The sequence below is a fragment of the Rhinolophus ferrumequinum genome, chromosome 21 (genome assembly GCF_004115265.2).
Source record: "Rhinolophus ferrumequinum isolate MPI-CBG mRhiFer1 chromosome 21, mRhiFer1_v1.p, whole genome shotgun sequence".
Lineage (NCBI taxonomy): Eukaryota > Metazoa > Chordata > Mammalia > Chiroptera > Rhinolophidae > Rhinolophus > Rhinolophus ferrumequinum.
The window spans coordinates 11,228,132-11,255,462 of record NC_046304.1 but is presented as its reverse complement, the minus strand read 5'-3'; the positions used below and the strand labels follow the sequence as shown (position 1 = coordinate 11,255,462).

At 46.4% G+C, this 27,331-nt stretch overlaps 2 protein-coding genes across 3 annotated transcripts; one reads left to right on the top strand and one right to left on the bottom strand.

The window, feature by feature from the left end:
* The first annotated feature begins 1,637 nt into the window (after positions 1-1,637).
* ATP1B2 (ATPase Na+/K+ transporting subunit beta 2) lies at positions 1,638-7,908 on the top strand. The gene is made up of 7 exons (XM_033090595.1): positions 1,638-2,368; positions 4,138-4,266; positions 4,606-4,710; positions 4,817-5,022; positions 5,250-5,306; positions 6,105-6,203; positions 6,313-7,908. The coding sequence occupies exons 1-7, from the start codon at positions 2,257-2,259 to the stop codon at positions 6,475-6,477; spliced, it is 873 nt and encodes a 290-aa protein (XP_032946486.1). The 5' UTR covers positions 1,638-2,256; the 3' UTR covers positions 6,478-7,908.
* A 5,308-nt stretch (positions 7,909-13,216) lies between these two features.
* Positions 13,217-26,865, bottom strand: TP53 (tumor protein p53). 2 transcript variants are annotated; one of them, XM_033091194.1, is made up of 11 exons: positions 26,722-26,865; positions 17,087-17,184; positions 16,933-16,954; positions 16,605-16,844; positions 15,985-16,171; positions 15,791-15,903; positions 15,466-15,575; positions 14,979-15,115; positions 14,814-14,884; positions 14,355-14,461; positions 13,217-13,817 (listed from the first exon to the last, which is right to left on the bottom strand). In XM_033091194.1, exons 2-11 carry the CDS (start codon positions 17,158-17,160, stop codon positions 13,736-13,738), a joined length of 1,143 nt encoding a protein of 380 aa, XP_032947085.1. In that variant the 5' UTR covers positions 17,161-17,184; positions 26,722-26,865; the 3' UTR covers positions 13,217-13,735. The 2 variants fall into 2 exon arrangements, with proteins under 2 accessions (XP_032947085.1, XP_032947086.1); XM_033091195.1 differs by having other exon boundaries at positions 26,698-26,853.
* Between the last annotated feature and the right edge of the window lie 466 nt (positions 26,866-27,331).

Below are 27,331 nucleotides of genomic sequence, written 5' to 3'. Positions count from 1 at the left end.
TAACATATAAGATGTTTTCCTTACTTCCAGTTCTTTTCTCAACTTCTCATGGCATTTTTTATCTGCTATTTAATGTTCTAAATAAAGAAAAATTAACATTTGTCTACCTTCAGTTTATTGATGAGTACAGAAGAACTGAAAGGAAAAGGAATTATGGGTTGCCCTACCTTTCCCTTTCCGTCTATATCATCATTGCCAGCAGAAGTGGTTGGCTAAATCAGGGACGTAACGACTGAGGCAGAAGGATATGATAAGATGCCTCAATTGTCCATGTCTCCTAGAAAGCCATTGCCTTCTTTCTGTTTTCAAAGCAAATTCTGCTTTGAATGGAACGTTTGGCCTCTCAGCTGTTGGTACCTCATTTATTCAAGTACACTTACCTTGTACTCACTTGGAGTCTCGCTGAGCTCCTATGCATGGTGCTCATGGAGCATCACAAATTGTCTATTGTGCATATCTCCTCTGCTCACACACGTGCTCCATTGTCTCATTGGACTTCACTTACAAAGCATAAGTTCAAAGACAAAATTATGAAGAATTTCAAGATGGTGACAGCAGAGCACTAAACCAAGCACAAGGCCATTTTGAGCATGGGCGTTTTTTGACTGAGCAGATCCCAAGTCCATGAAGCTGGCCCTGGACTGGAGGGAGAGAGGTTGAGGGGGAGGGTGATAGTCAACTGGGAGTTGTTGAGGACTAATGCCAACGATTTAGGATGAGAATTGAAAGGAGAAAAAAAACCTCCGCATAGAAAAATGACGAGATTTGGAGACAAAAAGAGATAGATAATAGTTCTTAACATGAGATAATTAGAGGCTCTTGTACCCCCCAACTAGATTGTGGATCTCTAGAGGATTAGAGTTGCACAAGGTCTCTAGTAGGTGCTCAGTTAATGTTTGTTGAAGCAAATGGGCAAATGAGGAGGGGGGTGGACATGGGGGTGGGAGGAGACAGAACACCTAAGCAGACCTGGCTCCAGGGCTGGGGTGTCAGGCAATGGTAAGGGCTGGGAATGTGGTGTTGGGAGAGCTTCACTGAGAAATGTGGTGGGAAGACCAGGAAGTCCCTAGGCTTGGAGAGAAACAGGTGGTGGGAGAAGGGGCTGTGAGACTAGAAAAGGAGGTATTGGGGGACTGGTAGCACCTCCCACAAGGGGAATTTCCCTTCTGTGGTAGCTTCTATCCATGTCTATGTAGCCTGTTCCAGCTTTCATCCCGCCTGTCTAGCACCCTGGCTGGTCTCTTCTGTTTTTCTTGGTCTCTGGCTCCTCTATTTCTTTCACATTCGGCCTTGTCTGCTGGATCTTAATTTCTTTCTAGCTCCCTGCCCCGGGGGCCCCCATTTCAGCATGTATCTGCTTCCCCCTGTCTCTATGTGTCTCTGGGGTTATCTTTTCCTCTACTCTGCCCAGATCCACTCTCTATTCCCTCTACCCACCCGGATCCAGTCCAGTGCCTGGGGTTGGGGTATTGGAGAGCCCTCCTAGTTTTGAAGAGGCGGCAGGGGGCGGACCCAAGTCTTCTCTCCATATTTACATATGTATGAGGTCCCCTGGGCCAGCGGCGAGAAGGCGGGGCTTTGGGGGGTAGGAAGGGGGCGGGCACCCCCAGAGCCTCTGAGTATAAAGACCGCGCGCCGCGACCGCGGGTCCCGCACTGCTGAGGAGCGGAGTCTGCGGCTGGGGGACCACCCCCATCCCTGGCTGTCCCCCAACTGCGCGTCTTCACGCAACACCCGCGGCCGAGCCACCACTGGTGTGGCGGTCTCTGCTTCGCGGAAGAGCCTTCAGCGGTCACCCGACCCCTCTCCACAGCTTCTTTGCATCTCGGATTTCGGGGCAGCCCCCTCCCCCACCTCTCCTTGCCTCTTTGCACCCCGATTTTTTCTGCATTTCGCTCGGGTTTTACAGCCGTCTATTTTTGCATCCTTTTTCGTTTTGTTTCTAGGAGGTTGGGGGGCTGAAGCTGCATTCGCACCCCTTCCCCTTTTTATCCTCCCCTGCTCTGACAATCCCCTTTTCATCGCAGTTGGGGGGCCTAGGATCGTTGCATCCCACGCCGCACTGCTACAACCCGCAGCGCGTGGCCGTGCACCTCGGAATTTGCAGTAGCTGCATATCTAAAGGGGGTCTCCCTCTCCCCCGCTGCCTTTGCTCCCAACGCGTTCCGGTGCGTGGGTTGGGGGTGCTTCAGCGCGCCGCACCCCAGCTTCTCCGTTGCCCCCCGCCGCACGCGGGACTCATCTCCCGCCGCCAAGATGGTCACCCAGAAAGAGAAGAAGAGCTGCGGGCAGGTGGTTGAGGAGTGGAAGGAGTTCGTGTGGAACCCGAGGACGCACCAGTTCATGGGCCGCACGGGGACCAGCTGGGGTACGCGGGGCTGGTCGCCCTAGGGGAGAGGGTAGGGGTTCGCTGGGCGAAGCCCTGGGGCCACAAGGTCCCGCCCGCGCTGCCCCAGTTCCCTTCCCGGGTTCTCGGCGTTGGACCTCCCTGCAGTGCTCTGGGCTGGGAGGGGACCAAATCGCCAGTCTAATCTCCCTGACTGGCTGCTGCGGAGGCGGAGAAAGTAGGTCATTGCCGCCTTCCTGCCCCCCGCGGATCCCCTTCGTGCGGGGGGTCGCGGGTTCTGCGCGCGTGTCCGTGCCGCGGCGCCTGCGCTGGTTCTCGGGGGACTGGTCTGCTCCACATGGTGGCCCCCCTTCCCCAGAAGAGCGCTCCTTCCCTCCCTCCTGCACCCAGTGGCTAGCCAAGCCCGTCTATTTTTAGCTTGTGCCCACCCCCTAGACCCTGGGAACCTTCATGAGGGGGCGGGTCTTGTTGAGGTGGGGGTGTGTGTTGGAGGAGGGGTTCTTCACAGCGGAAGTAAGTTGTCTATCTCAGTGCCAAGCGTTTGGAGGCTTCTGTGGCTGCTCTGTGGATGGGGGACTGGTGGGGAGGGGTGGCACTGTGAGGTTTTTGAGGCTGGATGTTTGGCTCAGATGTCGCAGGCGGAGGGAGGAGTGGTCATTAGTGGTGAGATGTCTGCATCATCCAGCTCAGTGTGTCTGGGGTTGGAGTGGCAGGATTCAGGGTTTGTGGAACGAGTTGTGCCTGGTTGAGAGTCTGGTGATGGCCATGGGTGCAAGTGATGTGTGGAATTCTTCCAAAAGGGTATGTCAAGCTGGGAAGTCTAAGCACAGGGGACACTGTGTGACACAATTTACAGTTCATCCACGCTGACCGTAGGCTCACCCCATCAGCTCACTCACCTGGGACACTTGAGGTGGGTCCAATGCAGTCCTTGCTCTTAGGGAACTTGAAGTCCAGCCCCTGCGATTGTAGAGGTCCATGAGTACTTGGGAGAATCTGAGGAGGCTTCGTGGGTGAAGTGTCTTCTGAGATGGAAGGACTGGGGGTCCCCAGTGATGGAAACAGCAGGTACTCACACTAGGCTGAGAAGTGACAGTGATGTGTCACATCCACCAAGGACCTGTCCTCTGCTAGGAAGGCTGTGGGAGATTCTGCCTTTACTCCCCACTTCAGCCCTGGGTGCTGTGTGTGAGTTGGGAGTGGGGTGACTGTTGAAGGTTCTAGGACAGCCTGTCTCAGAGATTTTGTAGCTAGGCAGGAGCTGCATTCAAAGTTTGGCTTCTGCAGGGCACCAAGAGAGAGATTTTGCTATTTGAATGTGAGGGTCCATGCTCTGAGGGATGGGATGAGTTTGGTGTGAATGGTGGCCAGTGCCAACTTAAAAAGTCATTGTGCTGGACAGCTAAGTGTGAGTACCAATACAGCAGTAACAGATGTGCTTTTTCAAGGCCATGAATAGTTGAGAAGTTGGAAATGTAATTTGAGGCAAAAGAACTGTGGCCTATACTTGGGGTTGTCCCAGCAACGAGAGTTTAGGTCTCTTGTGGCCTCCACAAGGTCAGTGTTCACTGTGCTGTAGGATCAGGAGGGGGCTGGGAGTCATGGCTGGAAGCCAGTCACAACTTGTTTCCAGCTTGTCTCATTTGCCCCCTAGGGAAGGCCCTAAGATGTTACTGAGGCTCTGTAACCCGTCCTAGAGCAGAACTTCTGAGTGGGAGAGGGGTGTGTGGGGATAGGTGAGGTCATGGCAGGGGACTTGGAACCTGCTGACCCTTTTTCCTCCTCCCTAGCCTTTATCCTCCTCTTCTACTTCGTCTTCTATGGCTTCCTCACGGCCATGTTCACCCTCACCATGTGGGTAATGCTGCAAACTGTCTCTGACCATACGCCCAAGTACCAGGACAGACTGGCCACACCGGGTGAGTGATTAGGCTCCCTTACCAGCCACTCTAACTGCTCTTGCACCTTCAAGCCTCCAAAAGGAACTCACAGGCTGAGAAGAACTGTTATTCTTGGAGGTGTGGTTCTGAGGATCCCATCACCAGGTGCTAGGAAGTTCTTGAAGTCTGCCTCCTCTCCATTTCTCATAGCTGAGAGCTATGTGATCTGGGGCGGTGGCGCAGATCTTCCTCCCATGAAGAGGGTCTCAGACTTTCACCCCACCCCTCACCCTGGTGTTTCCTATGTGTCTTCTTCCCTCTGTGTGTGGTCCCTCATTTTATACACCCCCCCCCACTCCTGCCCTTGTCTGGCTGTAGGCTTGATGATTCGTCCCAAGACTGAAAACCTTGATGTCATTGTCAACGTCAGTGACACTGAAAGTTGGGACCAGCATGTTCAGAAGCTCAACAAGTTCTTGGAGCGTGAGTGTGGGGTTGGTGATACGGTTTGTGCAGGACCTCGGGCAGGGCATTGGGGACCCTGGAAGCAGAATATCAGGCCCGTGCTCTCTCTCCCCCACCTCCTTAGCTTACAATGACTCCATCCAAGCCCAAAAGAATGATGTCTGCCGCCCTGGGCGCTATTATGAACAGCCAGATAACGGAGTCCTAAACTACCCGAAACGTGCCTGCCAGTTCAACCGGACCCAGCTGGGCGACTGCTCCGGCATCCGGGACCCCACCCACTATGGTTACAGCACTGGGCAGCCCTGTGTCTTCATCAAGATGAACCGGGTACCCATGACCTTGGTCCCCAGGGAGAATGGAGGAGGGAGCTGGGGCCACCATCTGCTGGCAGTTTCTTCCTTTCACTGGGGCTCACGGTCATTAAACAGATTTTTGAATGTTTGAGTGACTGAGAGACTAAGAGAGAGATGGTGCCATTGGAGGCTGAGATCGTGGCTGGAAGGCGGGATACTTATGTGTGTAACAAGCTCTTTCTCTAACCCTCACCACTCCAGGTCATCAACTTCTACGCAGGAGCAAACCAGAGCATGAATGTTACCTGTGTGGGGAAGGTGAGTTTTTGGGCTCTTATCCACCTGCCCACCTGTTTGTCTACCATGATTTCCACATAATTCACCGATCTCTCCCGATTTCCTTTGCTCCCAGAGGCCCCATCACTATAGGGACAAGGGGGTAAGATTGGGCTCCAATATGGATCAAACTTCAAGGGGCTCCCACCCCTCTTGCTTCTCTCTACAATGCAGAAGCCTACTCATGTGGCTAGACAACCCCCTCCCTGACTCCACCCAAGCTCTGGCCTCTGGCTTCTCTCCTTAACCCTTCTACCTTCTCTATTCCCTGATAACCATGTCTTCTGCTCTCCCTTCCATATCTCGCCTGCCCCTCAGTTCTTTTTAGGTATCTGGTAGCTGCTGATCTGTTAGCACCATTTGCCACCACTAAGCTGTGTACTTGGAACCCCACTCCTGCCATCTCTGTCCTCTCTAGAAATTTCCTGCCAGCTCTTTCCTCACTCCCACCCCTCCTCGCTTCCTATTGAGCCCTTACTCATGTATCTGTTCTCTCTGGGCTCTGCTCCAGAAACTGATTCCTGAGGACGGGGTAAGAACTTGAGGTGGGAGTGGAGGAGGAGGCTTCAGTATCTTTAGTATCCTTCTGGACTTCCTGGTCTGATGAGAGAGACAGAACATCCCCTCCTACACACACACAAAGACACACACAGACTCGTGGCTCAAGGGAAACTGATTTGAGATAGAATCATCTGGGGCGAAAGAACAAAGCACAGTCTGGTGAGCTTCCGGGTTCCTGCCATCCCTAACTCTACCCTCTACTTTCCTGTGCTCTCACAGCGAGATGAAGATGCTGAGAATCTGGGCAGTTTTGTTATGTTCCCTGCCAATGGCAACATCGACCTCATGTACTTCCCCTACTACGGCAAAAAGTTCCATGTAAGTCCTATGGGAGGCCCCAGGGTGATGGCTCCTCCAGGGGGAGGGTTCTTGGGGAGGAGGCCAAGTTTCCATAGGCCTGGACCCTCACTCTGTTCCTCTGGCTCAGGTGAACTACACACAGCCCCTGGTGGCTGTGAAGTTCCTGAATGTGACCCCCAACGTAGAGGTGAACGTGGAATGCCGCATCAATGCTGCCAACATCGCCACGGATGATGAGCGAGACAAGTTCGCTGGCCGTGTGGCCTTCAAACTCCGCATCAACAAAACCTGAGGCCCCTTCTTGCTGTCCCCACCTCTTTCCTATGGATGCTTCTGGAATGTCCCTGACCCTGCCTGATCCCTCCCTCACCCACCCCAAAGGTATTTTTTATAACAGAGCCATGAATTTCTGAACCTGTCATGCCCTTTTCCCTTACTTCTGAACCCAGTCTGATGTCCGTTGTAATTCCCTGCCTTCACACATTTCCCACCATCTTTTCCTGACTCGAGCTCAGTCAGACAGGGAGATGGGATCCCAACAGGGTCACAAAGTAGCCATTCTGGTTCTGGTTTAGCTGGGAGTGGGGGTGTCCCCGCAGCTACCCTCCTACCCTGAGAGCTTTAGAAAATGCCCACCCACCTCCTCTCTTCTCTCCCTCTCCCCCGACCTCTCATTTTACCCCTTAGCTTCCAGACAGGAATGTGACACTCCATGCCTCCATTTCTAAGCACAGCCACTGTCACCTTTTTCTATCTCCCACACTTTCTCCCTCATCTATGGTCACTGTCTTGGTGGCTTTTGACTTATCTGGCTCCTCTGGGAGGTCTTTCCCTACCTCCTCTCCATCCCTATTCTCTCCTTAGGACAGGTGGCTCTGTGGGCTTTTTCCTTTTTCCTGGCACATTCTGCTTCTCATCCTATGGTGACTGAGTGAGTTGTGAGTAAAGGTCTGAAAGAGAAGTCCATGTTGGTTCTTCCTGAAAATTCTCTTCCTGGTCTGTCCTATCACCCATATAGGCACTCCTGAGGCAGGGTTGACCTAAGCTGAATATCCACTTTGTTTTTGCCTATGGCTCCCTTCCCCCTGTCCATTTTCCCAGAATATCCTTCAAGTTCCACTTCCCAGGAGCCCTGGGGGAGGGGCAGCCATTTTGGATCGGTCCCCAGTGGCCACCTTGGAAACGTCAGCGGGCTATGGGACTATTCCACCTCCTTCCCCGGGCCCAGATCTGCCCCACCATCCTCTCACTGGCTTCTCTTAGCAATTTATCAACTAATCACTAACTCCTTCCCTTTCCTCTGCATGTCAGCCTGAAAGTTGCAAATACCCCCTCAATCTAGGCTCTGTCTCCTTCAGACCCCTTTGCATTTTTAAACAAACCCCCAGTGCCCATAGAATTGTAAGAGGGACCACCTGTATTCTTGAGTTAGAGGCGTTTTAACTTTCTCTTCCAGTGACCTTCACTTCCTCACCTCTCTAATCTCCCTTTTCTTTTTTGATGCTGCTGCTGCCACACCTCACCCACAGATGGACCCTTCCCTTTTTTTTCTTTCTGGATCTAAGTTTCTTCTCTTTGGGTCCCCATGTTTTCCTGCACTCCCCTCAACCCAGTGGTCTCTCTCTGCAGTTATTTAATGCCTGTGTCAGATCTACTGTAAAAAAAGAGGATAAAGTACAATAAAATGAGAGCAATTATATATATAAATATATATCATACACAGCGCCCTGTGTGCGGGTGGTTCCTTTCTGAGCATTTGGAAGTTCCCTGGAAAAGGGGTGGAGGGTAGATTTGGGTGATCCGGAGTTACCCAGGCTTTGGGGAGCAGCTCTCCAGCTTTGACTTCTGCTGTTCACCCCTTCACCTATACTATCTTGATCAGGCAATACAAGAGACAGGAAATCTAGATCCCTTTGTACAGCTATACTTATAAAGTGCCTACAATGTGCATTCTAGGAACTGAGGACACTTATAAAAGAGGCAGAGTTCCTGCCTTCAAAGAGTTCTCCATTTTAACAGAAGTGAGGAACACATGAGAAATTACCGTACCAGGTAGATCTAAATGTGCTTCAAGGAAGGGAAGCTGGTGAGGACAAAATTCAGTGGTTAACTACTTTTTGTTGGGGGCTTCCAAGGGAAGGTTTCTTAGAGGCTTAAATGACTAGAAGAGACATAGATCTCAAAATATCAACCATATGATCTCAATTTTGTGTAAAAAGAAAAGTACATAAGCATAGAAAAAGGGATGGATGGGTCTATACAACGTTTCTTGTGGTATATGGGATGAGTTTACAGCTAATTTTTATTTTCTTGGGGCTTATTTTGTTTGCAATAAGTTGGTCTTAGTATTTGCCCTGAAAAACAGCTTTATTACATATGCATACATATGTACACAATTTTATCATGGATGCATAGTACACACACATAGATCACTGGGTTTTGGTCATTGCTATACCAAAATCGAGTTATTATATACAGTTTTGTGCATCTCACTTTCTTCACTCAATAAGTTTGTCACTACTTCATCTGGTAGAGCTCTAATTCATTGTTTTTAAATAGCTGTCTATTTTTCCTGTTGGGCTGTTCAGTTAATTTCTTAAAGCTCAGTGACAGCTGTAAACTGTTTCCTGCATTGTAAAATTCCCAAACGATTGTTTGCCTCTTAAATTTGTGGTTTCTTTTACTGTTAAAGTGTGTTGGGTTTTCACAGTCAATATGCTTAGTTGTTCCTTTGTAGTTTCTGTGTTTCTAGTCACTAGAATATACTATTTTTCAGATTTTAATTTGTTTTACATTCACTTTCATTCATCCAGTATATTTTTGTGTGGTGTAAATTAGGAGTCCAATTTTATTTTTCCAGTTGCGTCAGCTTCACTTTACTTTTAAAAAATTCATAATTTATTCACATTGAATTGAAATGCCAACTTTAGCCATGTGAAATTATCAGATCTACTTCTGGATTCACTACTTGCTGCCCCTGGCTTGTCTACCTTTCCATATACCAAGCCATATTGACCTATTCTAGTAATTTTATAGTATGTTTTTTGACATCTAACAAAGCAAGTAAGTCCTCCCCCCCATTCTTTTTAAAACAATTATTGGCTATTGTTGGGAACATATAGAAGCAACACTTGTTTGGATTTTAACTGGAATTGCCTTATATCTTTATTTTAGACTTGACTTTTTTTTAGGATATTAAGTTTTCCCACGTAAGAACATGGTATCTTTCCTTTTGTTTGGAGCTTGGTTTTATGTCCTTAACTAAGGTTTTATAGGTTTCTTCATGTAGGTCCTGTGCCATTGTTTTGTGTGCCACTCTTACTAAACTTATTCCCAAATATTTTATTGCTTTTATTTTGAATGGAATATATTTTTTCATTTCTCAGTCCTTTTGCTATAAGGTCAAAATGTTTCTCTATTATTAATTTACCCTACTAAAGTATCTTAATTCCATCAGATCTCTATTATGTCAAGTCTTTAGGCACATCATGATCTAAAAGGTAGATATTTTAACCAGTGTTTATCCTCTTGAATGCTCTAAAACCATCACTCGTAGGCTTCCTTGTTTAGTTCTTGATTCTAATTGAAATTACCTTAGTGTTTAACCATTAGGATACTTACTTATTGGTATTCCATTACTGTTTTAATTAAATTTCTTTAAAAGAATGGCTGCTGAAATTTAATCAAATTCCTTTCAGCATCTGTTGATATGATCGTATTTCTCTTCCTTAATTTGTTAATGTAATGAATTATGTTGATAGATTCTCTATTAAATCAACTTTGTGCGCCTGGAATAAACCCTACTTGGCTATAGTGTTAATATTCTTTTGATTCATCAATGTATTTCTGGTACTATTTTGAGATACTGCATCTATATAATTGACTCCTAGTTTTTTAGTATCTTTATCAGGTTTTAATATTAATGAAACCACAATTATTTTATACAAATTAGCAATTTCAGTCTTCTCTTATGGCCCAAGATAGTTTAAATAACATTTGGTCCTTGCTCTTCTTTTCCCATCACGTGCTTGAATTTTTTTTAAGCCCTTGCTTTTGGATTTATCCTTTCAACCAAGTTTGCTTTGTTTCAATAATCTGTATTTTTAGGTTTTAGGATGCTCCTTTAAAAAAAAATAATGAAAGCTTATATGGCTATACATTTTCCTCAGAGAACTCTTTGTGGGTCTCATAGATTTGGAGATCCTGAGTTCCTGAAATTAGGGAGAGTAAGTTTTCTAAATTATTCTATACCTTGATTGGGCAGGGCTTGGGCTCTCTGAGTTTGAGGGCAGGAAACATGTCTGCTATGTGCCCCAGGGCTTAAACAGTGGTGAGCAGAGTAAGGCACCAGGGAATATCTGCTGACTAGATGGGTAGATGATTCAACACACCAGAGTGAAGTGAGCAGGTGGGACCAGAGAGGTTAGGGACTCATTAAAAGTCACACAGCTCACATTAAAAGTCACAGAGCTGGCCTGAAAAGCCAGGTCTCATAGTTCTCAGGCCAGTAACCTAAATTATGGAATAATTTAGAAAACTTATCAGTTCACAAAGAAGGGGTCAGCAGAGCCAGAATGGATCTGCTTTCTGGAGTACAGCAGAAATGAAACAAAGGGACCCGATCTAGGGAAATGTGAGAGTAAGTGGTGCTGGATGCTGGTCAGAAAAGGAGCTTCAAGGTGACTGTCTACAGGAGAGGGAATAAGTTGCAAGAGCTCTGGTTTGCCAAGGGCCTGATGGGGAAAGATGGTGAAGTTAAAGGTCTCTGAAAGAGGTGGTTCGGGTTTCCTAGGAGTGATGGCATTCTTCAGAAAGAAAGAAAAAAGGTGGTTTTGAGGCCCCGGAGGCTGGTGGTTTCATAGCCATTTGGGATCCTCAGGGCAAGCCAACGGACTCCCACTGGCATTTTAAGCCTGGTTGGTAGGCTGAGGACAATGGCCCAAAAACCCCTCTGAACCTTAGCACTTCTCCCTCCGTCCTCAGGGAGGAGGCAGGACAAGCCCTGTCCCCACTGTCTGGACACCTCCCTAAACATTGGCTTAGGCAGCAGTGGGTGATGGGGAGAGCTTGCTCCCAGCCCCTCTCCCTGGGAGCCAACAGCACTGAGGAACAGGATGGGGGGGTGGGCAGAGCTGAGCGCCCCAACCTCTCTTCCCTACCCCAAGAAGCTCTTTGAAAGGTTTTCCTGGCAGAGTTTAAAGCTTCGATTCATTCAACTGCCTGGCATGCAGCCCAGGATGAAGGGATGCTGGGAAGGCCCCAGCCCCACATCCGAGCCCTCACCTTAGCCGCCCCCACTTCCCAGGGACCTCTGCTGGCAGGCCTCCTCTTGTTCTCGCTCATCCCGTAATACCCACTTTCTTTTCCCTGGGGAACCCAGGTATCCTGTCCCTTTCCGGTGGAGCAGATGGCTATCCCAGAGGCTCAAGCCTGCTAAATCAGACATTTAAATCCCATAATCCTTGGTGAGAGGCTGACAAGGGTGCAGTAGCCCAATCCTAGAAGCAGGGGCAGGAGAGAACCTTGTGCCAGCCCTGGCAGGAGGGGAGGAGGGACAGTTGGTTCCAGAGTTATGAATGGAATCACCCCCTCCCTTGTTGTCATGCAGCCTGCAGACTGACCCAGTCTCCAGCTTTTGTTCTGCTCCCGGAACCCGGGTATTGGGCACCCTCAGCCCACATTCCCTGGAGATTCAGGTGGCTGCCTCCCAATGTCACCTTCTTAACGCTCCCCTGCATTGCAGGCCCTAGGCAGCCTGCACTGGCACACCCCCCGAAGATACACAGGTAGTAGTAAAATTTTATTGTAAAGTAAGAAAATAGTACAAAAATGCAATATAAAAAGGGAAGAAAAGGGGTGCGGGTAAGGAATACAGATGTGCCTTTCAGAGTACAAAGGAAATTGACCCTGAGCATCCGGGGGAAGTTGAACAGATCTTGGTAGATACAGTTCCTACATCAGGGATGGAATCATCCAGGCTGTGGGATGGGGCGAGATTGCTTAGGTGCTGAGGTTCCCGAAGAGGTTAAACAGGATTTGGAAAGCCCTCCTCTTAACCAGCTTCTCAGTCACAGAAACCACCAACAGGGACAGGGAACCAGCACTCCCAAGGGTGTCAAGTCCCAGGTACGAGGTCTGACAATTAAGTTTGCGAACTCATTCTAGAAAAAGTGCTACATACCTCATTGCTGAATATCACTACGGTCACCTTCAAAGTACTCCCCTTGGGAAGCTATGCAATGATGCTAGTGCTAGTCCACTCTTCAAAGCAATTTTGGAACTCTTTCTGGAATGGCCATCAGAGCTGTTGTCGTATTACCCTTGATATCCTGAATGTCATTAAAATGTCTTCAATATTTCCTTTATCTTCAGGTCAAGAAAAAAGTCATTGGGGGCCAGATTAGGTGATTAGGGAGGGTGTTCCAAAGCAGTTATTTGTTTACTGGCTAAAAACTCCCTCACAGACAGTGCCGTATAAGCTGGTGCATTGTCATGGGGGCAAGAGCCATGAATTGCTGGAGAAAAGTTCAGGTCTAACTTTTAAAAAAAAATTTTATTGGGTAATAGAGTGTTTTTTTCCAGGACCCATCAGCTCCAAGTCAAGTCATTGTCCTTCAATCTAGTTGTGGATGGCTCAGCTCACCGGCCCATGTGGGAATCGAACCAGTAACCTTGTTAAGAGCTTGCGCTCTAACCAACTGAGCTAACCAGCTGCCCCAGGTCTAACTTTTTCACACAGCCTTTTTACAAATTCATAATGGTACAAATTCATAATGAATAATCCCTCTTATATCAATCAAAAAAGGCTTTTCACGCAGCCTTTTCAGCACTTCCAAATAGTAAACTTGGTTAACTATTTGTCCATTTGGTACAAATTCATAATGAATAATCCAAAAAGGCTTTTCACGCAGCCTTTTTATCACTTCCAAATAGTAAACTTGGTTAACTGTTTGTCCATTTGGTACAAATTCATAATGAATAATCCAAAAAGGCTTTTCACACAGCCTTTTTAGCACTTCCAAATAGTAAACTTGGTTAACTATTTGTCCAGTTGGTACAAATTCATAATGAATAATCCCTCTGATATCAATCAAAAAAGGCTAGCAACATTGTTTCAACGAGTTTGTGAACTTAATTGTCAGGCCTTGTATACATTAGTTCATTAACTCTCACAAAAAACCTTGTGAGGTAGGTATGATTGTTGGCATTTTATCACCGTGGACTATGTAGTTAGAAGAAATTTAACAACTTGAGATAGCTTCCAACCCAGGGTATGGCTGATTTAAAACCTAATCCTTACATGCAGGAATATTTGCCTACCTTTCCCAAATGGTCTTCAAAATAAAAACCTTAAAAGCTAAGCTGAAACATTCCAGCTCCCCTCACCTGCCCCAAAAACCACCATTGCAGACCAACTTCTTTAGCAGAGCCCCAGGCCAAGGCAAACGGAATTCTGAGGCACACCTGTACCAAGCAGAAATTTAAGCTCCTGAGCCCCCCAAGGGTAGATGAGGATGGGGGTATCAGTGGGGGACAGGAAGCAGGGGATGTCAGTCTGAGTCAGGTCCCTCTCTCTTGAACAGGAGTTTTTTATGACGGGAGGTAGATTGCCCCTTCTTAGACTTCAGGTGGCTGTGGGGGAGATAGAAGGGGAAGGGGAAGAGATGATGTTACCTGAGCCTGATGACGTTATCTAGGGCTGCTCTTCCTAGATCTAAGCTTTGAGAGGCCTAAGTTAAAATGGTCACCGCCAATTGCAGACATGTTTACTGAGCACCTGGGGTACATATGTGCATTAATCTTTTAATCTTAATTTACTCCATTTGACAAATGAATAAACTGAGCTTGAGAGGGGGAGTAACAAGGTCACACAGGACTCGATAGTACTTGGCAAGGCTGAAGGTCTAACCCCAGCTCTGAACTAGAGGTTACTGGAAATGGCCAAGAATTATCCATGCTCATATCGGGGGTTTGTGGCTAACCCCAAAGCTGGAAAATAGTTGTATGATACAACTGGAGGAAGACTAAAGAATGTTCGGGCAGGGCCAGGATCCAACAGGAGGGGAATCAGTTACCTTCTACCGTGAAGGTAGGATCAGAACGGAATCCCAGGTTTTCCCACATAGGAAGGCAGGGAAGTGGGGCTGGGAGGGGACCTAGATCACTCACCTGGAGTGAGCCCTGCTTCCCTCTGACTCCTTTCCAGCCTGGGCATCCTTTAGCTCCAAGGCCTCATTCAGTTCTCGAAACATCTCGAAGCGTTCACGCCCACGGATCTGAGGTGGTGAGAAGGGGGATAAAGAAGTATTAGGCAAAGTCACAGAACCATTTTCATGCTCTTTAACAATTTTCTTTTGAAAGATAACCCTTTAGAATGTAGCTTGTGGTACAAGCTGGCATTCTGAAATTAGGCACAACCAGGAGCCATTGTCTCTAGGCACTACTGCGCCCCGGTGGCAAATGCCCTAATTGTAGGGAGAGCAGCCCGGAAGAAAACAGCATATTGAAAGTGAATCATAAGAGTCTGGGCCTAACTTCATATTTGCTACATTTACATCTTTTCTTCCCTATCCAATCCCACTGAGTAGGGGCAAGAGACCGCATAGCTGTCTCTCCCAGACTTGGTACCTGAAGGGTGAAATATTCTCCATCCAGTGGTTTCTTTGGCGGGGTAGAGGAGCTGGTGTTGGTGGGCAGTGCTGGGAGAGAGGTAAGGAAAGGTGAGAAGAGTGAATCTGGGGCAGAATTACACCCTTTTCACCTCCTCCACTTCCGCTTGTCCGGCCTGCTTACCTCGCTTAGAGCTCCCAGGGGGCTGCTTGGGACAAGGCTCCCCCTTCTTGCGGAAATTTTCTTCCTCTGTACGCCGGTCTCTCCCCGGACAGGCGCAAACACGCACCTCGAAGCTGTTTCGTCCCAGCAGATTACCACTATCCAGGTAAGAAGAGGGAAGCAGGAGGCACTAAGAAAGGTGGGTACCACCTCTGGTCTCCTGTAAACCAGGCCCTACCTACTCCTAACCACCTTCATCTTATGTGAAGCCTAAGCTCCACCTCAAGGCATATGGAAGAGAAGCCACAGGTAAGAGAGGTCAAAAGGCCAGAGAAAAGAAAACTGGGAGGGAGCAGCAGAGGAAGTTCTACATGTGGGGATAGGAGTGAGAGGGAAGGGTGGCTGGTAGTACGGGAGGAAATGGTCAAGGGCCAGAGCCCAGGGTACAGAGACAGGCAGAGGCTAGGGAGCAGCGTGCCAGTGTGAAGGGTTGTGTGTGGGTACTTACCTGGAGTCTTCTAGTGTGATGATGGTGAGGATAGGCCGCCGGTTCATACCCCCCATACAGGAGCTGTTACACATGAAGTTGTAGTGGATGGTGGTACAGTCGGAGCCCACCTGGGAGGGAAGAGCATCCTAAGGTGAGGCCACCCAGCCCTGGGGAGGCCTGTAGCCCCTGGAAGCGGCAGTTTCCTCAACTGTAGAATGGAGGTAAGTTGCTCTGCACACCTTACAGTGTTGTGGAAAGATTAAATATGAAGGAGAAAGCTCCCCTATCTCCCACCTGGATGGCCACTGAAAAACCCCTCCAGTCCCCAGATGCCAAACCAGACCTCGGGTGGCTCGTAGGGCACTACCACACTATGTCGGAAAGTGTGTTTGTCGTCCAAATACTCGGCATGCAAATTTCCTTCCACCCGGATAAGATGCTGAGGAGGGGCCAGACCTAAGAGCAATTAGGGAGGTATCAGAGGCTTGGGGACTCCTGGCACCAGCCCTGTCCCACCTACAGTCCCTTAGTGCTTACCATCGCTATAGTCAGAGCAGCGCTCATGGTGGGGGCAGCGCCTCACAACCTCCGTCATGTATTCAGACTTTTTGTAGATGGCCATGGCTCGGACACGGGTGCCAACCGGGGGTGGGGAGCTAACCCACAGCTGCACGGGGCAAGTCTTTGCCAGCTGGCAAAACAGCTTATTGAGGGTAGGGGAGTACTGTAGGAAAAGAAGAAAGAATAAATGGAAGGTCAGGGGACAACAAGTACCCCGGGGATCAAATGAACAAATATTGCTTAAGTATGAACTGGAAGCCATGTACGGTGTGGGGAGCGTAGCCAGAGATAGCAGAGTTGTGTGTCTACATCCCAGAAGCTTATTTGTAAAAGGTAAGTAATGAATGAGAGTGAAGAAAAAAGAAAAATAGTTGTACGGCCCCCTGAGAGATGCTGAGAGTATGAGGAAAGCCCAAAGTCAAGGGGGAAAATTCCATTTTGGGACAGGTCAAAAGTCACAGACCAAACAGGTAAAATGTAGAAAGACAAGAAGCAAAAGGCTGAGAGAAATTCCAGTGTCCTAAACAGAAAAACCCAGCGGGATATGATCAGTCATTGAACTGTCACACAGAAGCCAGCCCCTCAGGGCCACTCACCGTGCAGGTGACAGACTTGGCTGTCCCAGAATTCAGGAACCCTAACTGGAAACCATAGTTGCCAGGGTAGGTCTTCTGGGAAGGGACAAAGGATGACAAAGGCCAGGAGTTGGCTGGTGCCGGGGAGGTGGCTGGTGCAGGGGTGGCAGCTGCTGGTCCTGGAGTTGCTGGCACATTGGGGTCTTCATTTGGACCTCCATCCAGCCAATTCACAAGGTCTGCCAGGGATACGTCAGGGGTCTGTGAATGGGAGAAATAAGAGTCAGAGGGCTAGGTTCCCTGCCCCCGGCTCTATAGTCCCTGGTCCCTTCCTACCCCCAGTCCTTACCAGAACATTGTTTTCAGGAAGTCTGAAAGACAAGAGCAAAAAGTCAGTACTGGTTTTTGCTTCCTATAGGCCTAGGGGATTGGGGAATGGGGTGGGGCAATGGTTATTAGAAGCTGAGCAGTGAACCTGCCCCTTCAAAGAGAACTCCACTCACAGTTTCCACAAGTCTGAAAATGTCTCCTGACTCAGAGGGGGGTCCACGCTGAGTTCTGACTGTGGTACCTCCATTGCAGCTCCCTGGAAGTGTGGCTGCTGTGGGGGTGGAAAGTGAAGATCCAGCATAAGACACAATCAACCCCAGGTCACCCAGCACATAGGCAGGGGGGCTCCCTCCAAAACCATACCAGGATCTGGTAACCATACACAGGGGGTCCCTTGACTTCCTGAGGAATAGGGTTGCTCCTGCCCTACCCTTCACCACACACTTCTTTGAGAAAAAAAGATAATCAGGGAGGGACTTCCAACCTTTCCACCACTGAATCCACAAGACTTCCTGAAGTGTACCTTACTTCTCCTCTTCTTCCTGGTAATAAGGATGGATTAACTTGCAGTCCACTCTCTCCATCTGGGGGAAGATACCTACCTTGACCCCCACATTGCCCACCTGATCCTCTTTATCACAAAGCTTCCTGAAGAACCACTGTATCCTCTCTCACACGGGCTTACAAATCCCTCATGACCAATCCCTTGCCTGCCTCTTTGATCTGGTCTCCTTGCAGTCTCTTCCTTCCCTGATGCTCAAGCTATACTGGCTACCCTTCACGCACTCAACAGTTGACTCAACTGGTGGTTCTCTCTACTGGGAACGCTGGTCCTGCCATTACTGCGGGGTAGGCTTTCTCAGAGACCTCATCTTAAATGCCACACCCCGTCTGGGATGTTTCCCCAGATCACTCAAAGATTGCCAGCCAAACCCTGTCACCCTAATTCTCATGGTACTTACACTGCCTGATACCTTTTCTTGTTCAGTTCATGTTTTCTCTAGTTGAATATAAACTTCATCTGGACAGTGAAGTTATGTCTGGTTCATCAGGGTATTAGCATAATGCCTTGCACATGGTTGGGCTCCCTGACTGGTAAATAAGTCAATTGTTGTGCTCAGGCTGTGAGCAGGTTGTTGAGTAGTCAAAGGTGCAAGGAGGGCCTCTAGAAGGGTGGGGTGGCCCCAGTCCAGGCCAGGGCCCTGGCACTAGTCTTTGCTGCTGTCATCTCACCTTCTAGACCAGCTTTCAAATGGCTTCAGCATCTTTCTTGATGCCAAGTTTGTCATCAACTTTGCTTAAGAAACACACATGCTGAAAATTACACTTTTCTGTCTTGCCCAGCACTGACAAACATCCCCCCAGCAAGCAGCTGTTACTGGCCAGTTCTGGGCTCTTTTCTTTTTTTTCCCCCCCAAATATATTTTAAATTAGTTTCAGGTGCACAAAACAATGTAATAGTTAAACATTTATCATTTATATCCCTCACAGTGATAACCCCCCTCCCCCATCCACTATCCCTCTGACATCGCACACAGCCATTACATTTCCACTGTCTCTATTCCTAATGCTGTACTTCACTTCTTGTAACTATATATATATATATATATATATATATATATATGCGCAAAATTGTAGTTGACATTCATTATTCTTCAGCTTCAGCTTCAGGTGTACAGTGCAGTGATCAGGCATCTACATCATCCCTGAGGTGAGAACATTATGTTAAGTGAAATAAGTCAGACAGAGAAAGACAAATACCATATGATCTCACTTATATGTGGAATCTAAAGAAAGGAATAAATGAATGAACCAATCAGAAACAGTCTCAGAGACATAGAGGAAAAACTGAGGGTTGCTAGATAGGAGGCCGGTGGTGTTGATAACGGGGAAGGTGAGGGGATTAGAAAGCACAATCGGTAACCACAAGATTGCCACGGGGATACAAGTCAATTTGGGGAATGCAATCAATAATGTTGTAAAGATTTTGTAGGGTATCGGATGGGCTGTTTTCTAACCTCCCCTAACTTTACCTCTACTTTTAGGTTGATATAGGGCTCTTTCTTATGTTAATTAGTTTGCAAAATCCTTTCAAGCATTATCTTGTTTGTCCTGATAACCACACCTGACAATTGACAGGAGAGAATGCTGTGTCAGAAAGGTTAAGTGACCTAGCACATAATACACTTAGGAGAATGAATGAGCTTTTACTAAAAACGACCATTCAAACATCTAGGAGTATGATGCTCACATCAGACAACTCTGCAGGGCTCTCTCTTTCGTAATCAGTTAAAGCTGGAGGTGCAGATTTTAGCTGATAAGTCATCCAACTGAGAGGTTGGCACAGGGCCATTTATCAGAATTCCCAATGTTAACAGGGGGAAGCACAGGAATGATCCCAAACATTTGCCTTGGTGTGGGGAGGGGATGAGAAGTACCAGAGTTCCCCTACATCAATGATCAAAAGAACTTGGAGACTTTTACGGAAGGGAGCTCAAGTGAATGGGGAGGGGGTTCAGAAGTCAAAAGCCCTAGGGGTTTGACATACTATTTATTGTAACCGGACCTATCTCAACAGCCTGATTTTTTGGCTACCTTCCTTACAGTAACTGAGTTTCACTCATCTTTGTGTTTTTAGTGCAAAGCACTCGGGCTGGGAAACATGGGCAGCTGTAGCGGTGCATGGGCTCTGGAGGCAGACAGGCTTAGCGTCCTAGGCTTACCACCTAATAGCTGTGTAACTCTGGGAGGTTACTTAACCTTTTTGTGCCTTAGTGTCCTTTGCTCTTAAACAGTACTTACTTATGGGAAATGTAAACAGCTGAGAAAAGTGCCTGGCACATAAAAGAGGTTAACTTTTGTTTGTTTATATAATCATTCTATTTTATTTGTTCTATATTATCCTAGAGCGAGAACTTTGTGATTGTGAGTGAATGGGGCTTTTGTGGTACTGCCCCATTAATGCTGGTTCACCTCCTTCAGGGACCTCTGTTCAGTAAACAGACCAGAGGGTCTGTCCTGGGATGGTTGGCCCACGGTGTCAATCCCACTGGTAGCAAGACAGCCCCATGGACATAGGTGGCCTCCCTCTCTCAGTTCTTGGTAGCAACTAAACTTGCAATACTTCTTTCTCAAAAATGCAGGCAGTCACCACTCGGAAACCTTTTCAGAGCAGGTACTTTCCATGGGTATGAGCATCATGGGGCCAGGATATTATAAATCTCCGTAAGAAGCTGAACCAGACCTTCCAAAAGGTTGGGGAGGCAGGATGTTTACACAGGCAGTCCCAGTGGGAAGGCGATTAACTCAGTTGGGACTCCAGGGAGGAGCTGGCCAGACAACTATCATAACAATGGCTGCTGCTTAAAAGCCCTATGGGGCCCACTGCTTTCAGTGGCTTATCTCATTAATCCTCTCAAAAAGCCAGGAAGGTAGGTATTATCACCATTATAGGAATTAAGTCACTTACCAGGCTCAGAAAATTCCCAAGGAGTAGGGCCAGGGATTGGAACCCGTGCAGTCTGAGGCCACACCCAAGTTCTAAATAATTATGCTCCTATGGCTTCATCAGGTTTCTGGTGTAAAAAAATTTTTTTTGGCTCAATGGTATTTGATTGGGGAAAACAAAAAAAAAAGATTCTGGAAAATCTTATGCCTCATGGTACTAAGGCAGTGTCTGGTAAAAATGAACACACACACACACACCCCTTACTACTCGGCAAAACCACTTCTAGGTAAAGTCCCAAGAAAAATGGTTGCATGGGGGCAGCAAGAGTCTTGCACCAAAACGTTCATGTGGGGGCCGGCCCGGTGGATCAGGTGGTTGGAGAGCCAGTGCTCCCAACACAGAGGTCGAGGGTTCGATTCCCACATGGGCCAGTGAGCTGCACCCTCTACAGCTAAAATTGTGAATAACAGCTCTCCCTGGAGCTGGACCATGGTGACAGCTGGAGGTAGGTGTGGGCTGCTGTGTGCTTCCATGAGCAGTCACAGCCCGAGAGAGCTGCCGTGAGCCACTGTAAGTGGCCGACCGACGACTGTCACCTCAGCCCCAGGGAGCGCAAAGTTTATAATACCAGCATGGGCCAGGGAGCTGTGTCCTACACAACTAGACTGAGAAACAACGGCTTGAACCGGAGGGGAGGGAGGGAGGCGGAAGGGGAAAAAAAAGTTCATGTTAGTGTTGTTCCTAATGGCAGACGGTAGGAAACAATTATTACTATCCTTAAGTAGGGAATGGTGAAATTAAATGTTATATGAGGTCTGACAGTTAGGTTGCTAACCTTTTTTGATACCAGAGGGATTATTCATTATGAATTTGTACCAACTGGACAGTTAAGCAAGTTTACCATTTGGAGGTGCTGAAAAGGCTGAGTGAAATAGTTAGACGACCTGAACTTTTCGCCAACAAATTCATGGCTCTCGCATCACGACAATGTGCAAGTTCACAAGGCACTGTCTGTGAGGGAGTTTTTAGTCACTAAACAAATAACTGTATTGGAACACCCTTCCTACTCACCTGATCTGGCCCCCAATGACCTCTTTCTTTACCCAAAAATAACAGAAATATTGAAAAGAAGACATTTTGATGACATTCAGGACATCAAGGGTAATACAATGAGTGCTCTGGTGGTCATTCCAGAAAAAGTACCAAAATTGCTTTGAAGGGTGGACTAGGCGCTGGTGTCGGTGTACAGCTTCTCAAGGGGAGTATTTTGAAGGTGACCATAGTGATATTCAGCAATGAGGTGTGTAGCACTTTTTCTAGGATGAGTTCGCGAACTTAACCGTCTGACCTCGTATACTTTAGTCACAAAAGAAATTTACTACAACAGTTTAAGGAAATGAATTTATCTGCATATGTGTAACCTAATATAGGTCAGAAACATGTTGAGTGAAATATATAATTTGCAGGAAAAAGACAAAGCACTATAACTTAAATAGTTTATGTAAATTGAAAATACAAAATAATGAGTTGTTGGGGATGACTGGTTAGCTCAGTTGGTTAGAGTGTGGTGCTACCGTGTTTCCCCGCAAATAAGTCCCAGTTAAGATCGTCAGCCATTTAGTACATTATGACAATGTTCCAGAAGATGACATGACTGTATTTGAACAAATGTATAGATTGTTGTACATGAAAAAAATAAGACATCCCCTGAAAATATGCCCTAATAATGAGTCTTTTGGAGCAAAAATTAATATAAGACCCGGTCTTATTTTCGGGGAAACACGGTAATAACACCAAGGTTGCTGGTTCGATACCCGCAAGGGCAACTATGAACTGCACCTTCCTAAAAAACAAACAATACACAAAATAACCAGTTGTTTTGTAAACATGTATGTAAAATATGAAAAACAGGCAAGAAGAATAAAAATTTACAAAACTATGCTAATGACGGTCTCAGAGTGGGGATACACATGCTTATGGGGCTGGGGGTGTATAGTCAAAGGGGGCTTTAGCTTTATTAATAGAAAAATGATGGCAGTCATACATTAGTTGAGTAATTAAAATATGGACACAAATAAGACAAAATGTTGTATTTGGTGGGGATGTGAGTGTTGTGTGATTCTTGTACTTGTATTTTTCCAAAATAAAAAAAAATCTGTAAAAGAAAACAACCTCTTTCCCCACAGATTCACTTTGGGGCCTGCCCTGTGGCTCAGGTGGTTGGAGTGCCGAGCTCCTAACACCAAGGTCGCAGGTTCAGTGTTAGGACATGGGCCAGTGAGCTGCGCCCTCTACAGCTAAGATTGTGAACAACAGTTCTCCCTGGAGCTGGGCTGCCGTGAGCAGCCAGAGTTTGGCTTAAGCTGCCACCGGCTGCTGAGTGCTACCGTGGGTGCGCCATGAGCGGCCGATGGCCAGCGTGAGTGGCAGGCAACCATCCTGAGCAGCTGACAGACTGCCTCAGCCAGGGGGAGCGCAAGGCTCATAATACCAGCATGGGCCAGGGAGCTGTGTCCTACACAACTAGACTGAGAAACAAAAAAGAAACTACAGTAATCTTTAAGACAGGTACTTTAAGACCTCCAACTTTGTACTACTCTTTCATTTTAGAATCAGCTTGTGAATTTCTACAAAAAACCTGCTAGGATTTTGACTGGGATTGAATAAAATAATTTTGGAGAGTACTGACATCTTAACACCATTGAGTGATCCAACCCATGAACATGGTACTTCTTTTTATTATTTAAATCTTCCTTAAATTCTCAGCAGTATTTTGTAGTTTTCAATATAGAGCTCTTGTCCATCTTTTGTTAAATTACCCGAGTAGGCCATGTGTTTGGAAGCTATTATTATAAAACGCATTGTTTTTAAAATTCATTTTCTGAGCTCAGATTCAATTGTTGCTATTATATAAAAATATAATTTATGTATGCTGCCCCTGAAACCTGTGACCTTGCTATAATCACATATTAGTTCTGATAGTTTTAAAATGGATTTTCTATTAGCTTTTTGTGTGCACACAATCACACTATCTGTGAATAAAAGTTATTTCTTCCTTTCCAATCATTATGTTTATTTCTTTTTCTTGCCTGGTTAATACTGTCAGTATAATATTGAAGTGGTGAGAGTCGACTCCTTTTCTAATTCCTGATCTTAGAGAAAAAGCACTCAGCCTGTCATTATTACATATATAGCTAATGGTAACTTGATTAGGGGTGTGCCGTTTATCAGACTGGGGAAGTTTCCTTTTCCTAGTTAGCTAGGAGGTTGGGTTTTCTTTTTCAAAAAAATCATGAGTAGCTGTTCTTTATTGTCAACTGCTTTTTATGCATCTGGTGAAATCATAGGATTTTTATACCTTAATCTGTTAATGTGGCAAATTACACTGATTTTTTAATGTTAAATCAACATTGTAGTCAGGGATAAACTCTACTTGGTCAGAATGTATTTATCATTTTTACATATTACCAGGTCTGATTTGCTAAAATTTGTCAGATTTTTGCACATATATGCTAATAGTGGTCTAAATTATCTTTTCTTGTAAATGTTTTTGTATGGTTTTGTTATCAGGATTGTGCTGGTCTCACAAAATGAGTTGGACAATGTTACCTCCTCTATATTTTGAATTTGTGTACAATTGTTCTTGTTTTTCCCCTCAAGTGTTTGAAGAGAAGAACAAAGGAGATAGAAAATAACACTAAGATATAGCAGACTTAAACCCAAACCTCACAATTGCATTAAATATAAATGGACCAAGCACTCCAATTAAAAGCAATTCAGTGGGAAAGGAAGGCTATTTCAACAAGTGGAGCTAAAACTGTATATCCATATAGGAAAAAACAAAAATAACCCTCCACAACTAAGATTGAAAGGACAACAACTTGACTTGGAAAAAAGTCCTGGAAGTACACACTGTTCCCCAATAAAGTCCTGTTCCCTTTCCCCAATTAAAAAAAAAAGAAAAGAAAAAAGAATCCCATTAAAAAAAATAAAACAGAATCGTGACCCACTAACTTACATCACGAAAAAATTTTTTTTAATTAATTATGGCTCACTGACCTGAGTGTAAAAACGAAAACAATAAAGGTTCTAGAAGAAAATATGAGAAAATGTACAAAAGTATCTTCATGACCTTAGGGTAAGATTTCCCAAACAGGTCATAGTAAACCATTAAAGGAAAAAAGATGAATCTTCTGTTTCTCTAGGCAATTCACAGGTCAAGAGAAAACATATGTATCAGACAAAAGATATCCCTATCCAGAATATACAAAGAACTCCTACAACTCAACAAATTAAGGGAAAAAAAAAAAAGCAAATAAACCAGTTTTAAAAATGGGGAAGAATCTTGAAGAGCCAGTTCACATAACATAGGAATGGCCAATAAGCACACAGAAACTGTTAACAGTTAATGGTACAACCACTTTGAAAATTAGAATTTTTTTAAATCAAGTCAAAATATAGAGATCTATTCTCTACTTTCTTGACCTAGCAATTCTAAGTATTTACCCAAGAAACACAAAAACCTATGACCACAAAAAGAATGTTAATAGTAGCTTTATTCTAAATACCGAGAAACAACTCAAATGGCCACCAAAAGGACAATGAATAAACAATCAATGGTTAATTAATCTACTGTAATACACAAAATAAAAAGGAGCAAAATACTGATACACCAATACATGCAATAAATAACATGGTTGAATTTCACAAACATCATGCTGAAGAAGCAGCCTGATACAAAGGAGCATGTGCTGTACGATTCCATTTGTATTAAATTCTCCAACAGGCAAAACTAACCCATGGTGACAAATATAAATAAAGGTGTGGGTCAGAGATAGACTGGAAAAAGGCATGAGAAACTTTCCTGGGCTGATGAAACTGTTTTGTATCTTGAAACGTGTTACAGAGTGGTTAGTGGCCAAAACCCCTCCAATTGCAGTGGGTATAAATGCGACCTCAAGTTAGAAAAAAAGATAAGCAGGTGAGTGTAAGTAAGTGACTGCAGAATAACATGACCGCGCCCTAAGGGATGAAAATACGGAAGAAACTGCTAAGCAGTCATTCGACTTCGGGCAAGTTCCGCCACCTCCTACAGGCAACAACTAGTCAGCACCGGGGACCGAACGTAGGGTCTCGGGGCCGTCACTCCCTAAGGCCCGCCCTTTCCGCTTTCACGACGTTCAGTCTGCGTCCGAAATTGGAATGGCTTATCCCAAAGCCGGATACAAGAAAAGTTGTTAGTCTGCCAGAAACAGACGACTCGTCGTCACACTCTTTCATCGTTTAATTCTCAAATGTACCCATTCGCGAACATACCGAGGGTCTGTCCTCTGCACTTTTTTAAAAACCCGTCCCACGCAATGGTAGCTTCCCCCTAGATTGCAGTCGCCTGGGGTGGAGCACACCATTCGAAGAGGGGGAGGTTTTGAGGTTTGCATCAAAACAAAGATCCCCTTCCTTTCCAGAAGCCGTAACTAAACAGTCCAGGAAGAAAAAAAAAATAAAGTAGAGGAGGGGGTTATCAGCCTCCCCTCCGCAAGTAACAGGAACCGGTCTGAAAGACATGTTCTCTTTGTACTTCCCTCTCATCGGGTGAATATGAGCTGCTCCGAAGAAACCGGAAATGGTACTGCAAGTGGCAGAAATGTAAATGTAGAGCCAAACAATAACAGGGCTCTGGGGCCTCCCAGACTAGGATAACCCTCCAAGGTTTCACGAGCAAACCTTTCGTTTAGCACTTCCCACTTCCACGACTGACAGTATTTAATTGGACTCTCTCCATCCAGCGGAGCCGGTGGCCGGTTGGAAAGATTACTCCAGGAAGGACAAAGGTCCGAAAGTTATGTGACCTTAGGAGCGTGGGCTTCCCAGATCACCCCGAATAATTATTTCGGAATGGAGGCCGAGATTCCACCAGGGTACGACATGGGCTTTAAAATCGCAAGCCTTGAGTTTCCAAAATTCCGAGATCCGAAAGTCTCAGACCCAGATGCTTTGTGCATCTTATTTCAGGATTCCTCATCCTCAGCACTGGGATGGGTGTGGATTGGTGGGGAAGAACCCGAGGCCAACTGCAAGTTCCCCAAAGTCCCACTCCTCTGGCCCAGGCGTTCAGTTCGGCTGGTCCTAACATTCCCCATTATCTACACCCAGGCTTCCTAACATTGCATTCCTATGTTGGTGCCACCAGCCAAGCTTTTCCATCCCGCCCCCCTAAATCGCCAAGTCCCCAGTGCCCAACCCCCCCAAGTCCCCATTATTCTCCGTAGCTGAAAATAAACGGAGCCGTGAGCTCACGTCTCAGAAAAGACTCATCAGGCTCGGTCAAGAGCTTACCCGAACCTCAGGGGAGCGTATTACCGTTCTGGGAAGCACGCTCCGAGGCCGGAATCCAGGTGAACCCCCGGGGCCCACCGGCTACCTGCACCCAGGATGGTGGCTCTGGACTTTTGAGCTTAAAACTTTTAGCGCCAGTCAGAGCACATGGGAAGGGAAAATCCCAATCCCAGCAACCCCCGCGAGGCTTCTGGCACAAGTTGGGCAGTGGCCATGACAAGTAAGGGCAAGCAATTCACCGGCGGGCCGAAGCAATAGGAATGGAGAGTGGGAGATGAGGACGCGGAGAGTCAGGATTCTCGCCGTTTTGGTCTGTAGCTACCGACATTTTCGAGTAGGGAAGTTCGACAAGCCAGAGCCGCGAGGACAGATTTGTGGAAACAATTTTGGAAGACTCCTGCCACTGTGTCAAATACGAAAGTGGAAGAAAGCCTTTGCTCTTGCCGTTGCCTCCACCAGGAACACTTCTTTCCCAGATAGCTGGATAGTTTCTTCTCATCAGCTAAAACGTCACATTTTAGGAAGGCCTTCGTTAATATCCCAATCTAACGTATTTCCCCAAATACTCTATATCACACCATCTTGTTTTATTTTCTTTACAACCCTTATCACTATTCCTTGCCTTCAATATACT